We start from the raw sequence: 16,069 nt of genomic DNA, 5'->3' as shown, positions 1-16,069 counted from the left end.
TCACACAAATAGAGCTTTCTTTTGGTGGTATTTGATCACCACTTGGGTTTTTTCTTTTTTGTTATATAAATAAAAAAAGGCCAGAACTGGTTAATTGGTTTGTGTTATAGAGTCTACAAACTATGGTATATATATATATATATTTGAAACTTGATCAATTCTGATAAGTTCTGATGTACTGATGGCCTAATCTAATTTCTATATATGAGGGGTCTTCAAAAAGTTTCTGCACTTTTTTATACTTGAGTTAAAAAAAAAAATGTGGAAACTTTTTTTAAGAACCCTCATATATCAAAAAATTGATCAATCCAGATGTAATGACTGCCCATCTCATTTCATGAGGCCCGAAAACACCAGAAAAGTACAAATCACCCCTTTTTGAAAAGTAGACAGTCTGAGGCATTTAGTTAGAGGCATGGCAAGTTTTTTGAAGTTGCACATTTTTTTCACTTTTTTTTGTAAAATTAAGAAATGAAATACCTTTTTTTTCACATACTGTCACCAGTGCAGTGCAGCATATGACTGGTATGTCAGTGGGCAGGAACACTGACTGGTAACTGTATGTTAAAAAGAAATACAATTTGTTTTATTAAATTTTTTAAACATTACCCTAACATTTTCTTTTTTTTTTACCTACTGTCATCAGAGTAGTTCAGTGTCAACATAGTAAAGACCTGAAAGTCATGCGATTTTGCCACAATCTTGACGCGTCTTGAAGCAATGCCTGTGTAATGTTGAGGTCTAGAGACCTCAAGTCGCCTCAAAGTCGGACCAAAGTAGTGCAGGGACTACTTTGAAGTCACTGCGATTTGAAGTTGCACAGATATGAATGCAACTCATTGAAAACCAGTACGACTTGTCATGCGACTTTGCAGTCCCAAGTTGTAGGACAAGTGTGAAAGGGGCCTAACACTGTCCTACTCTGGGGCGGGGGTAATCAGGAATGTTTTGAACTGTCACCAATGGGTCGTAACAGCTGTGATTACAGTGATCTGTGATTGGCTACAGTTAATCACTTGGTAAAAGATGCTTTGATTGGCCTAAGTACCATGTGATAGCTAACCACAGCATCACTCCACAGGAAACACAGCTGTTATGAATGAAATTCATTTATAACAGCTTTGTTAACATTGCTAACATCACATGATCCCCCAGCCGCCGAAGGCAAGATCAGGGATAGGCACAGACCAAGGCTGTGATGGACATTTTCCAAAGTACAGACCTTAGTGAAGGACACCACGGTACATTTCAAATTAAAACCATCAAAAAGCACTCTGTCTACTCTCTGGACTAGTTCTACAAGTACAAATAAGTTTAAAATAACATTTATATAAAGACTGCTTGTGTACATGACACATGGGACAGTCAGAGATTACCTGCATGGCATAGTCAAAAATTGCATACATGGCCCATGGGACAGTCAGAGATTGCATACATGGCCCATGGGACAGTCAGAGATTGCATACATGGCACATGGGACAGTCAGAGATTGCATACATGGCACATGGAACAATCAGAGATTGCATAAATGGCACATGGGACAGTCAGAGATTGCATACATGGCACATGGAACAATCAGAGATTGCATACATGGCACATGGAACAATCAGAGATTGCATACATGGCACATTGGACAGTCAGAGATTGCATACATGGCACATTGGACAGTCAGAGATTGCATACATGGCACATTGGACAGTCAGAGATTGCATACATGGCACATTGGACAGTCAGAGATTGCATACATGGCACATGGGACAGTCTGAGATTGCATACATGGCACATTGGACAGTCAGAGATTGCATACATGGCACATTGGACAGTCAGAGATTGCATACATGGCACATTGGACAGTCAGAGATTGCATACATGGCACATTGGACAGTCAGAGATTGCATACATGGCACATGGGACAGTCTGAGATTGCATACATGGAAAGCAAAGGGGGTTTTGGGACTTTAAATTAGGTGCACGGTAACATGCACCTCCATCCCTAAATTAGAAAAAAAGAAAGGGGTTTGTGGGAATTTTAATGATGCACAAGACACGTGGTAGGAGAAATTGTAAAATTGTTTAATTGGCATATAAACAAAGCATACCTCATAAGCATATGATACATGGTTGAACGTGAGTATTTTTTTCTTCTATGTACAAAGCGATAGCATACAAAAAAAAAGAAGAAGAAAAAATAAAAATAAAATGATATATATTGAGTTCACCAGAGATTCACAGATTGCCACTGGAGTCCTCTTCCACTCCTCCATGACGACATCACGGAGCTGGTGGATGTCCACCTTCCATTTGAGGATGCCCCACAGATGCTCAATAGGGTTTAGGTCTGGAGACATGCTTGACCAGACCATCACTTTTACCCTCAGCTTCTTGGGCAAGGCAGTGGTTGTCTTAGAGGTGTGTTTGGGATCGTTATCATGTTGCAATACTGCCCTGCGGCCCAGTCTCCGATGGGAGGGGATCATGCTCTGCTTCAGTATGTCACAGTACATGTTGGCATTCATGGTTCCCTCAATGAACTGTAGCTCCCGAGTGCCAGCAGCAATCATGCAGCCCCCGACCATGACACCCTCACCACCTCACTTGTCTTTGTACTCCTCACCTGGTTGTCGCCACACACACTTGACACCATCTGATCCAAATAAGTTTATCCTGGTCTCATCAGACCACAGGACATGGTTCCAGTAATACATGTCCTTAGTCTGCTTGTCTTCAGCAAACTGTGGGCTTTCTTGTGCATCATCTTTAGAAGAGGCTTCCTTCTGGGATGACAGCCATGCAGACCAATTTGATGAAGGGTCTGGTGTATGATCGGAGCACTGACAGACTGACCCCCCCACCCCTTCAACATCTGCAGCAATGCTGGCAGCACTCATACTTCTAATTCCCAAAGACAACCTCTGGATATGACGCTGAGCATGTGCACTCAATTTCTTTGGTCGACCATGGTGAGGCCTGTTCTGAGTGGGACCTGTCCTGTTAAACCAATGTATGATCTTGGCCACTGCAGCTCAGTTTCAGGGTCTTGGCAATCTTCTTATAGCCTAGGCCATCTTTATGTAGATCAACAATTCTTTTTTCAGATCCTCAGAGAGTTCTTTACATGAGTTGCCATGTTGAACTTCCAGTGACCAGTATGAGAGAGTGAGAGCGATAACACCAAATTTAACACACCTGCTCCCCATTCACACACAAGACCTTGTAACACTAACGAGTCACATGACACTGGAGAGGGAAACATTTCCCTTAGGGGTGTACTCACTTTTGTTACCAGCAGTTTTGACATTAATGGCTGTGTTTTGAGTGATTTTGAGGGGACAGCAAATTTACACTGTTATACAAGCTGTACACTCACTACTTTACATTGTAGCAGTGTCATTTCTTCAGTGTTGTCACATGAAAAGATATAATAAAATATTTACAAAAATGTGAGGGGTGTACTCACTTTTGTGAGATACTGTAGCATTTGGCACCCGGGGCGGATCCTATATCTGGCACCCCCCACCATAAAATGTAATAACACCCCACTGTGCCCCCCGCATACCTCTGCATCCTTTAATATCTTTTTGTCACTACTGTGTACCCCCCTCTCCACAACTGCACCCCTTTAAATTACACAGCACCCTGCACCTCTGGACCCCTTTACATTACACAGCGCCCTGCACCTCTGGACCACTTTACATTACACAGGACCTTGTGCCTAAGGACCTCTTTACATTACACAGCACCCTGCACCTCTGGACCCCTTTACATTACACAGGACCTTGCACCTAAGGACCTCTTTACATTACACAGCAGCCTGCACCTCTGGACCCCTTTACATTACACAGGACATTGCACCTAAGAACCCCTTTACATAACACAGCACCCTGAACCTCCTGACCCCTTTACATTACACAGCCCTTGTACCTCTGGACCCCTTTACATTACACAGCACCCTGAACCTCTGGACCCCTTTACATTACACAGCCCTTGTACCTTTGGACCCCTTTACATTACACAGCACCCTGCACCTCTGCACCCATTTACATTACACAGCCCCTCACAGCTTTGGACCCCCTGCATGTTACACAGACCCCCTACAGTGCAGACCCCCCTCCCTACCGTACAGACCCCCCATCTACAGTGTAGACCCCCCTACAGTACAGAATCCTCCCCTACAGTGCAGACCCTCCTACAGTACAGACCCCTCCACCCTATAGTGCAGACCCCCCTACAGTGCAGACCCTCCTACAGTACAGAATCCTCCCCTACAGTGCAGACCCTCCTACAGTACAGACCCCTCCACCCTACATAGCAGACCCTCCTACAGTACAGACTCCCCTACAGTACAGAATCCTCCCCTACAGTACAGACTCCCCTACAGTACAGAATCCTCCCCTACAGTACAGACCCCCTCCCCCCTACAGTACAGACCCCCCTACAGTGCAGAATCTTCCCCTACAGTACAGAATCCTCCCCTACAGTACAGACCCCCACCTACAGTACAGTATCCTCCCCTACAATGCCGAATCTTCCCCCACAGTACAGACCCCTCCCCCTACAGTGCAGACCCCCCTACAGTGCAGGACCCCTCCTACAGTGCAGACCCCCCACAGTAAAGAACCCCCCTACAGTGCACAGACCCCCCTAAGGACCCATAATGCACCTCAAGCCCAAGGCAGTGGCATTGCAGGGGGAGGTGCAAGCAGCATCCGAATGGAGTGACACCCGCCGGCTCAGTGATCCGGGACCCGGCGCAATAATCCCCTTCTCTCTGTGGTCGCATCGCGCGGCCGTTCTGATCACTTCACTCACAGCCGAGTGAAGCCGCCTTCCCCTCCTCCTTTATGTCTACACAGTGCTGTGCATGCAGGAGGAGGGGGAGGCGGTTTCACTCTGCTCGGCTGTGAGTGACAGCCGCTGCCGAGACTGATCAGAACGGCCGTGCGACGCGACCACAGAGAGAAGGGGATTATTGCGCCGGGTCCCGGATCACTGAGCCGGCGGGTGTCACTCCACTCGGGTGCTGCTCGCACCTCCCCCCTGCAATGCCACCCAGTGCCTAGGGCTCTCTCTGTGTGGGCTGCGAACCCGAGGCGGGGCGCTGCCTCCTCTTCAGTTGCGGAGGGGGGGGGGGCGCTGGCCTGACACCCCCCCAGTGTGTGGCACCCGGGGCGGCCCGCCCCCCCACCCCCCACTTAGTATGCCACTGTACTGTAGGTATAGTAGTCAGGTGTTTTGACTTTGGACCTTATCGCCGTACATAGCCTGTTTATTTTCCAGCTGATTGAAGTTATAGTACATTTATAACTAACTGTTTTATCATTACAGAGCCAGAGAATGAGATCCATGCCATGGATTACAGCATGGACGGTAGTGTTTTTGCCACGGCTGGGAAAGACCGCCACATTCGTCTGTATGACAGTCAAACTAGTGAGGTAACACATTGTCCTTTGTCACATGATGATCAATGGTCTTATGTATGAATGGCTCAGGTGTAGAATACCATAGCGGCAACTTCTGGTGCCAGTCTCACCGAGCCATATGACTTTAGAGGAGAGGATCCCAGAATAAATTCTATATTGTTTTTGTATATTATTTTTTTTTCCCATAAGCCGGTGGTGCTCTAGGTGAAGGTGAAAAAGAGAGATAAAAACAAGAGAGATTCTTCTAAGATTTTATGTTCTGTTGTACGTCTATGGAAATTATCATGAAAAGTGTAGTACGCGTAAACGTGCATTCATAAGGTTAGTGGATATCCATCCAAAAGGGTCAAGCAACCTATTTTAGCACATGTGGGGAATATGATTGCCTCATTCTCATGATGGTCATTGGGGTTTTCTGTAGATTTCTGCACTGCTTTAAGCAGTGGTCAGGTCAAGGGAACAACAGTAAAAGGGATGAATCCCCAAAATGGAAATACATGTTCAGGAGAGGCATCTGTTAAATAAAAAGGAGCCTCCATGTGGACTCTTCTGGAAGATTGGTAATTAATTATCACAAGAAAAGGTTAAAATAGAACTATAGGTAAAACGTTTTTTTTCTTTCTCATTTTGATAGAGCAAAGGGGGGTTATAACTCTCATCAGATTCTTTTTTAATCATATGTTTCATTGCAGAGATTTCCCTTAAATTCCTGCCCCATAGCCAAACAGGAATTGAAAGGAAATCACAGCAAACCATAAACCCTGCACTCTGTAAGTAGCGCACCCCTAAACTCTGCACTCTGTATGTAGCGCACCCCTAAACCCTGCACTTGGAATGTAGCGCACCTCTAAACCCTGCACTCGGTATGTAGCGCACCTCTAAACGCTGCACTCGGTATGTAGCGCACCCCTAAACTCAGCACTCTGTATGTAGCACACCCCTAAACTCAGCACTCTGTATGTAGCACACCCCTAAACTCAGCACTCTGTATGTAGCGCACCTCTAAACTCTGCACTCTGTATGTAACGCACCCCTAAACTGCACTCAGTATGTAACACATCCCTAAACTCTGTATGTAGCGCAACTCTGCACTCTGTGCGGAAAACGCTCTCCTGAACTCTGCACTCTGTGCGGAAAATGCTCTCCTGAACTCTGCACTCTGTGCGGAACGCTCTCCTGAACTCTGCACTCTGTGCGGAACGCTCTCCTGAACTCTGCACTCTGTGCGGAACGCTCTCCTGAACTCTGCACTCTGTGCGGAACGCTCTCCTGAACTCTGCACTCTGTGCGGAAAACGCTCTCCTGAACTCTGCACTCTGTGCGGAACGCTCTCCTGAACTCTGCACTCTGTGCGGAACGCTCTCCTGAACTCTGCACTCTGTGCGGAACGCTCTCCTGAACTCTGCACTCTGTGCGGAAAATGCTCTCCTGAACTCTGCACTCTGTGCGGAACGCTCTCCTGAACTCTGCACTCTGTGCGGAAAATGCTCTCCTGAACTCTGCACTCTGTGCGGAACGCTCTCCTGAACTCTGCACAGAATGCACTCCTGAACTCTGCACTCTGTACGGAACGCACTCCTGATCTCTGCATGTAACGCACTCCTGAACTCTGCAGTAAGTATGTAGCACACCCAAGATTCAACTAGCTCTTTGAGGGCAATCATACTGCTGATGTGGCCCATGATGAAATTGAGTTTGACACCCCTAATCTAGATCATGATAGCTAGCTAGTAATTCAACTAGACCTGGCACTGCAAGTACAAAATGTTTTTTTTTTTTGTGCCTTTTGTATTGATTAAATGCTATACTGAGAATTCAGTCTTACTATCTTCAGGAAAGTTATGAACAGTCAGACCACAGTGCTCGGCACTGACAGATTCATGTACCTATCTGTGATACTTGAATCAGCTGCATGCTCTGAAAATGTCGTTGCAGTTGCTGACAGAATCCAAATGGTGTCTACAACCCCCGTAATGAATTTTTCCCATGGTTTGATGAGATTGATGTGGAGGAACTCAAGTGTCCTGCACAGAGCCCCCGACCTCAACCCTAATGAACACCTTTGGGATGAAATGGAAAGCTGTGAAAAGGTTTATTTCAAGAGTTAAAGAGTGGGGAGACTCAGATATTCTCTCTAAACAGACTTGTGTGTGAGCCCCTACTTGAGTGGTCTGTTTAGTAGCTACTCAACCACAGCAAGTAAGACTCTGCAATGAAATGTAAATTTCAATGACATTTTCATTTCTGAATGGACTGTTTTGAGGTTGTGGAAACACTCAATTTGTTATATACAAGCTTTTTTGAAAGCATTGACTGTACATGGGCTGGTTGTTGATTTACTCGCTATACAAAAAGATGGCAACCACCCCAATGTATAACTAGCCTTTGCAGTAAGGTGCACATGAATAACAACACGTGGATCTCAACAATTCAAAGGGTTTAGTTGCAAACATTTACAAAGATATGTGGAAGCCGCAGTGCTTCGCCACAGCTCCTCTGTATACTGCAGTCCTAACTCTCTATATTTGAGTGTTCAAGTTCACTTTTTTTATGTAGCATGCCTACCCTCAATTTACCCACTGCTATATGTATATTATATATATGTAGCACTGACCCCCGAAGGAGCTGCTGGTATTATTGGGCTTACCGTTACCTTCTTGACTGCTTCTCTGTCTAGGGGTTCCCATGGTAGATGGTCCAAAGAAATGTGGAAACTGACACTGAATCTTCTTTTGGGTTATTTATTTAAAGTAGTCTCTCAGTTTAGGGTAGAAGGTTAGGAGTAAGTTCAGGTACTTCAGACTACAAAAGTGGAAAGTCTCTTGTAGAAAAAAATCCAGAGAATAGGTGGATTTTACAACCCCCGGATAGGCCTCTTCTCACTACGCCTAGCAGTCGGCAGGCTGCCAAGGAAAGTCTCTGCCACAGACTTGAATGTAGAATACTTGAGTAAAAGTCTCTGCCACAGACTTGATTGTAACTGAGGGACATAGGCTATCATACGGTACCAGTATCTCTCAACCGATCCGGTGATACCGTATGAGTGAAGATCCATGAAGTGTCCTTCAACCGAGCCTCCATGCTCCTTCAGAGAAGCCAGCCTTGCGCATGGCCTTCTCCTGAAGAGTCCTCCCCTGGGGTTTCTCCAGTTGCTGGTCCTTTCCCTTAGATGAGACGGCACCAGACCACCTTTGGATCAATAGGCCTCGATATCCATTCAGGCCTGTCCCTGCAGTTGCGTCGCCTCAGGCTAGCCAACCCCGAGACTTGAAAATGCATGGTTCAGCACCCCAGGCCAGGAGGGACATGGGGGCTGGTCAGGAGGACCAGAACCAAACCGACAGAAAATAATCTCCGGAACAGAACTCAGAACCACGTGATGTCAGTACCTTAAATACCACCCCCCAGAATGCACAGCAGGAGAACACTCCCAATGTGCTGGTTCCGAAAGAAACGTTACATTCAATCCACCCAGCTAGACTGCGTTCTTACTCTTGTCGGTGGTGACAGCGACACCTGCGGCCAAGGAGAACCCAGTGCAACCCAGCCAGAATGGTACTGAAACCATACATTTTGTAAAATTAGCCCCAAAACCCAACTGTGGTTTCAGGAGATTTAACTTTGAAAAACATATAGCGCATCATCAGGAGCCAGCGCTACATATATACATTATATACTCCAAATTGGAGACTCTCAAATATGAAGTTAGGACTGCAGTATAGAGAGGAGCCTTGGGGAGGCCCTGCGGCTTTCTTATATATTTGCAAATGTTTGCAAATGATTGTTACTGGATATGTTTTATAGCAGAAAGCAAAATTATTCTTTTTCAAAATGGTCAGTCTATTTTTGTTTATAGCGCAAAAAAAAAGCAAAAGTTAGCCCATGGAAATCATATGCATTAGAGGGGGACGTGTAAATGCCCTTTTAGGAGGAGCTAGAGGAGCAAGGGTCTTTTTTACATAATTTTAACAAGGTGCCCGTCACATGTTGACAACGTAACATGCTAACATGACCTGTGTGCAAATCTCCTTAAAAAAATACATAAAGGTGAACCAGTGTAAAAAAAAAAAATCAAGTTTAGAGGTGCGCCCATTCAACCCACGCAATTGCATTTGCGTTGCTTGACATTTACTGAGATTTTGGCCGCGCAGTGAACAAACGCATTTGAACGAGTGCAAGAGACGCATGTGCAGTGCTTACATTGATCTCGCGCAGCTCTAAACGTATTTGCAGGCACAGCACGCTTGGTCTGAAAAAGTTACTTTCTCATTCTATTTTGGGCATGTCTGTTACTTGGGCAGTTGTTACTAAACTTCTTCACATCACCCCATAATATTGGCACCTCCATCTTCTGTTAATATTGAATTGAAGATGCTGTGTGCCATATCCATAGTGGCGCACAGATCCTCCCCTGCGCCGAGATCGCTATAGTAGATGGGGGATTCGCACTCTGTTCCCGGCTCACCTTGCGTCTCTACTGATGGCGAACGGCTTTTGTAAATCACCCCCCAATGTGTCTTTTATTACTGACTGAGATTTGGTGTTTTTTTTCAGATTCTGAACATCTTTATGGCCCCAGATTTCCACCATGACTATGACCTGAGCCTGACCAGCGGCCACACACGCAGAATCTTCGCTCTGAGGTTCCACCCTTCTGAATATCACATATTCCTAACTGGGGGATGGGATGACTCCGTCAAGGTGAGGATAATTGTACTGTATGCATGTATATAGCTCTGACATAGCTCACACTATACTGAGCCAATCACATCACTCTCTGTATTCCGAGGAGCTCACACTCTAATATTCCTACCACAGTCACATTATTCTTATTATACATTTATATAGCTCTGACATACACTATATTGTCAAAAGTATCAGGACACCCACCTTTACATGCACATAAACTTTTAATGGCATCTCAGTCTTAGTCTGTAGGGTTCAATATTGAGTTGACCCACCCTTTGCAGCTATAATAGCTTCAACTGTTCTAGGAAGGCTGTCCACAAGGTTTAGGAGTGTGTCTATGGGAATGTTTGACCATTCTTGCAGAAGCAAATTTGTGAAGTCAGGCAGTAATGTGGATGAGAAGGTCTGGCTCCCAGTCTCCACTATAATTCATCCCAAAGGTGTTCTATCAGGTTTAGGTCAGGACTCTGTGCAGGGCAGTCAAGTTCCTCTACACCAAACTCGCTCATCGATGTCTTTAATGGACCTTGCTTTGTGCACTGGTCCAAATCATTTGGTGGAGGGTAGACTATGGTGTGTGGTTGTACCCGATACCCATTCCTGTGGGGTGGGGGGCTGGGATCTGGGAGGGATTCCAATAAGCCCTCTGCCCACAGACCCTGGCAACCACCTGACAACCACTAGGCAAGGGTTGTCGGGAAGAGGCCCTTGTCCTCATAAACATAGAGCAAGGTGCTTTGCGGTGGGGGGGCGCAGAGCCCCCCCTGCCCTAAAGCACCTGTACCCCCCTCATGTTGAGGGTAGGAGGCCTGATATGGTTCAAGGGGGGGCGCTCGCTGATCCCCTCCCTTTCCTGACCTATCAGGCAGCATGCTCAGATAAGGGTCTGATATGGATTTTGGAGGGGGGACCCTACGCCGTTTTTAAAAAAAATATTGGCGTGGCGGTTCCTTCCAAATCCATACTAGACCCGAAGGGCCTGGTGTGGACCTGGGGGGGGGGGACCCTATGCTGTTTTTTTCACAAATTTTTTTTCTGGACATTCAGCTTTCAGCTGGTAAACCTGCTGACAACTGATGACTCGTCAGTTGCTTAGGACTCAGCGGCCGGATTTCCGGCCCCCTCCTTAGCAATCAGCTTTATACAGTGCATTTTACAGTGTGTTTAAAGAGAGAGAAAAAAAAGTAACAGAAAATTCACGAAAACTGCATGAAAAAAGGGAAAAACACATTAAAAAAACACTCGTTGAAAAACGCAAAATGCACTGAAAAACATGCCTGAAAGAACACATCAGACGCAGCTGTAGTAGGTGTGAACCTAGACTTACTGGAAATAAAGATGGTTGTGTTCTTCTTTTGTGTCCTTATTTATACCTTGTTAAATTTTTATTGGCTGAAGTTTTGTTTGATTGTAGATCTGGGACAAGCGCATGGCGAAAGAAGCGCGGCGTGTCATTAACGGCCCTCACATCTGCGGCCCTGGAATTGACATCAGGGTGAGTGTGTCTCGGACTGATCTCATGGTACACAGGGGGACATTAATGAAAAAAACTGTCTTTTTATGTGCTGTCGTTAATCTGTTGCTTGTCCTATCTTAAAAGTAATTTAGGTACAGATTTATTATTAATAAACGAGCCCATAAAAAAATGAATGTAAATCGGCATTTGCATAATAATTGCGCCCATAAGAAAGTTAATATAAAAGTGCTCCTAGGTACTTGCTCAGTCCACGCTATACATTTCCCTATGTTCAACTCAACATGCAGCTAATCCCTCCTATTCTGCAATAAGCCAGACTGAATGTAATCTTGAAGCTTTATTAACCAATTCAGCACCGGAAGGTTTTACTCCCTTCAGGACCAGGCCATTTAACAGCCAAGGGCGGCTAGTCCTGGGAGGCCGCCATATGGCGGCCTCCCGTGATCACGCCCCCTGCGGGGTGTGGGCAGCACAGTCTGTGATTAAATTGTCTGGAGGTATTGATTGAGGTAAAGAGCCAATCAGCGGCTCTTTACCATATGATCAGCTGTGTCCAATCACAGCTGATCACAGATGTAAATAAAAGCCAGTTATCGGCACTCCTTTCCTCATGCTGACAGCATGAGGAGAGGAGAAGAAAGCTGATAAAATGGACATGTACACTGATAATCATAGTTAAATATTAGATGAGGTTGAAAAAAGACACAAGTCCATCAAGTCCAACCTATGTGTGTGATTATATGTCAATATTACATTGTATATCCCTGTATGTTGCGGTCGTTCAGGTGCTTATCTAATAGTTTCAAAAAACTATCGATGCTCCCCGTTGAGACCACCGCCTGTGGAAGGGAATTTCACATCCTTGCCACTCTTATGCCGCTTACACACGGTCAGAATTTTGGGCAGCAAAAGACCAATGAGAGCTTTTCGTCTGAAAATGCGACCGTGTGTATGCTCCATAGGAATTTTGTTGGCTGAATTTCCGCCAGCAAAAGATTGAGAGCAGGTTCTCAATTTTTCTGATGGAAAAAGTTTCTATCGGAAATTTTGATCGTGTGTATGTAATTCCGATACGCAAAAACTCACGCATGCACAGATTCAACTACGAGACGGAATCTATTGGCTACTGGCTATTGAACTTCCTTTTTCTAGTGCCGTCGTACGTGTTGTACATCACCGCATTCTTGACGGTCGGAATTTGGTGTGACCGTGTGTATGCAAGACAGCTTGAGCGAAATCCTGTCGGAATTCCAAGAGAGCTTTTTCCAACCAAAATTCCGATCGTGTGTATGCGGCATTACAGTAAAGAATCCTCTACGTAGTTTAAGGTTAAACCTCTTTTCTTTTAGTGGCCACGTGTCTTACTAAACTCCCTTCCATGTAAAGGTTTTATCCCTATTGTGGGGTCACCAGTATGGTATTTGTAAATTGAAATCATATCTACTCTCAAGCGTCTCTTCTCCAGAGACAACAAGTTCAGTGCTCGCAACCTTTCTTCATAACTAATATCCTCCAGACCCTTTATTAGCTTTGTTGCCCTTCTTTGTACTCGCTCCATTTCCAGTACATCTTTCCTGAGGACTGGTGCCCAGAACTGGACAACGTACTCCAGGTGCAGCCAGGGCACTGATTATCAGTGCAGTCCCAACAGTGCCCATCAGTGCTACCAATAAGTGCCCATTAGTGCCACCTATCAGTGCCCACCAGAGTCGCTGCATCAGTGCCCACCAGGGCCACCTCATCAGTGCCCATCACTGCAGTCTCATCAGTGCCCATCAGTGCAGTCTATCAGTGCCCATCAGTGCAGTCTATCAGTGCCCATCAGTGCAGTCTATAAGTGCCCATCAGAGCAGCCGCATCAGTGCCCATCAGTACAGTCTATCAGTGCGATCTAATAGTGCCCATCACTGCAGCTTCATCAGTGCCTATCAGTGCAGCCTGTCAATGGCCATCAGTGCAGCTTCATCAGCGCACATAAGTGAAGGATAAAAATAACCTGTTTGCAAAATTTTATAACAAACTATGAAAACTTTTTTTTTCTTCCAAATTTTGGAAAAACGCAGAGATGATCAGGTACCACCAAAAGAAAGCTCTATTTGTGTGGAAAAAAATTATAAAAAATTTTGTTTGGGTGCAGTGTCGCATGACCGCGCAATTGTCATTCAAAGTGCAACAGCGCTGAAAGCTGAAAATTGGTTAATAGACAATTACACGGTCATGCAATGCTGTACCCAAACAAAATTAATATATATATATATATATATTTTTTTTTTTTTTACACAAATAAAGCCTTCTTTTGGTGGTACTCGATCACCATTGGGTTTTTTATTATTTGAGATATAAACAGGAAAAAAAACGAAACTTTTGAAAAAAAAAATCTATATTTTTTACTTTCTGCTATAAAACACATCAAATACAATTAAAAAAATGTAATTTATTCATAAATTTTGCCCAGAATGTAATCTGCCACATATTTGATTGTGATAACAAAAAATCCCAATAAGCGTATAATGATTGGTTTGCATGAAAGTTATAACGCCTACAAACTATGGTATACATACTGGAATAGGGGTTAACATCTAGAAGGGGTTAACATCTAGGGCGATTAAGGGGTTAAATATGTATCTAACTATGTGTAATGTGTATACAGAGTGCTGCTTTTATCAACTTATCTGGTTTCAAACTGATATTACATGACAGTCATGCAACTGTCATCCTACTTTGATCTGCTACATCAGTCCTACATCAGTCCTACATCGGTCCTACATCAGTCCTACAGTACATCGGTCCTACATCCATCCGACTTGAATGAACGGGATACTACTTTGATCCAACTTTGTGACCAATCAAAACAGTCCCAATGTGACATAAATTCTACTGCTGCTGTAATCACAATGTCGGATGTCACAATTTGGATGGTTAGGACAAGGATCCTACTTTGATCCAACATCAATAATACTGAATGGGCTGAAGTAGAATCAAAGTCGGACCAAAGTAGTGCGGGGAGCATTTTCAAAGTTGGACCAGTTAAGATGGCTCCCATAAGGACACATTGATTTGCACACGTCATGTCACATGAGCTCCCAATGTCGGAGCGTTTGTCGTACCAGTGTAAACCCAGCCTTAGTGTTTCTCTTACCAGCACAGAGCTGTAGGCCATGATTGTACACATGGGCGTGCCCTAAACCCGGAAGTAGGTAGCGACATACAGGCACATTGCTTTCATAGCTCCCAATTGTCACTGATTTCAAGGGACTGTCCCTGATTTGGAGCAATGTCCCTCTTTCCTCCTCATTTGTCCCTCATTTTGGTCTGATCTATATAGTCGTACATAAAATGTACTTTTTATCATTCAAAAAGTGTTTCCCAGGGCTAAACCTTTCATACAAATTCTAAATTGCTGCATTTGTAAATTTTAAAAGCCAATATAAAGGAATAGTAGTGGTAAAAAAAAACCCTTGTGGATTTAATTAACCTTTTTTTTGGTTAAATCTCCTTTAAGGGGGTGTGGCAGGGGACATGCCCTATACTTACGTTTGCTATATGGTTGCCACCTCATCCCTTTAAACCTGAACACATATTAATTACACAGGTTCTGAGGCTGATTAAGGAGGTAATTAAACTCACTTGGTGCCTTATCTGCATTTAATTAGCCTCAGAACATGTGTAATTAATATGTGTTTGGGTTTAAAGGGATGAGGTGGCAACTCTAGTTTGCTAGTAGGTGTCCCTCATTCTCATCTCAAAATGTTGGGAGGTATGTGCTTTGCTTACAGCAGCCACTCATCCACAGTACATTGCAGATGGGCGGTCGGTAAGCAGTTAACAAACAGGCTGGGAGGTAAAACTATTAGAAAAAAAACAGATAAGAAATAGATACAATCATAGCTCCCAACTGTCCCTGATTTTGAGGGACTGTCCCTGATTTGGAGCAATGTCCCTCTGTCCCTCCTTCCTGCCCATTTGTCCCTCATTTTGGTCAGATCTATATAGTTGTATATAATTTGCACTTTTTATCTTTCAAAAAGTTTCCCAGTGTTAAACCTTTTCACCAAATTTCTAAATTGCTGCATTTGTAAATTTGAAAAGCCAATATAAAGGAATAATAGACGGAAAAAAAGCACTTGTGGGTTCTTAATCTTTTTTTTTTTGGCATTTAACGGGGTGTGGCGGGGGTGTGTCCTATGCCTACATACTTTTTCTAACAGATGTCCCTCGTTCCCATCTCAAAAAGGCGGGAGGTATGCATACATCTCCCAACTTTCCCTGATTTCGAGGGACTGTCTCTGATTTGGAGAATTGTCCTCCTGTCCCTCTTTCTTCCTCATTTGTCCCTCATTTTGGTCTGATCTATAGAATTGTATATAAAATGCACTACTTATCTTTCAAAAAAGTATTTCCCAGTGCTAAATTTTTCATCCAATTTCTAAATTGCTGCATTTGCAAATTTGTAAAGCCAATATAAAGGAATAATAGTGGTTAA

General features: G+C 44.3%; 1 protein-coding gene across 1 annotated transcript in view; it reads left to right on the top strand.

The window, feature by feature from the left end:
* LOC143989001 (uncharacterized) overlaps window positions 1-16,069 on the top strand; it is a 56,974-nt gene that overhangs the window by 26,596 nt on the left and 14,309 nt on the right. Inside the window, exons 4-6 of the mRNA XM_077488983.1 lie at window positions 5,326-5,432; window positions 9,975-10,121; window positions 11,524-11,604. Of these exons, the coding sequence (XP_077345109.1) occupies window positions 5,326-5,432; window positions 9,975-10,121; window positions 11,524-11,604 (335 nt within the window). The remainder of the gene's footprint in view (window positions 1-5,325; window positions 5,433-9,974; window positions 10,122-11,523; window positions 11,605-16,069) is intronic.

This window comes from Lithobates pipiens, unplaced genomic scaffold (genome assembly GCF_037356315.1).
Source record: "Lithobates pipiens isolate NorthernLeopardFrog02 unplaced genomic scaffold, aLitPip1_a1.2 Scaffold_18, whole genome shotgun sequence".
NCBI lineage: Eukaryota > Metazoa > Chordata > Amphibia > Anura > Ranidae > Lithobates > Lithobates pipiens.
This window is presented reverse-complemented; position numbering and strand designations above follow the sequence as displayed.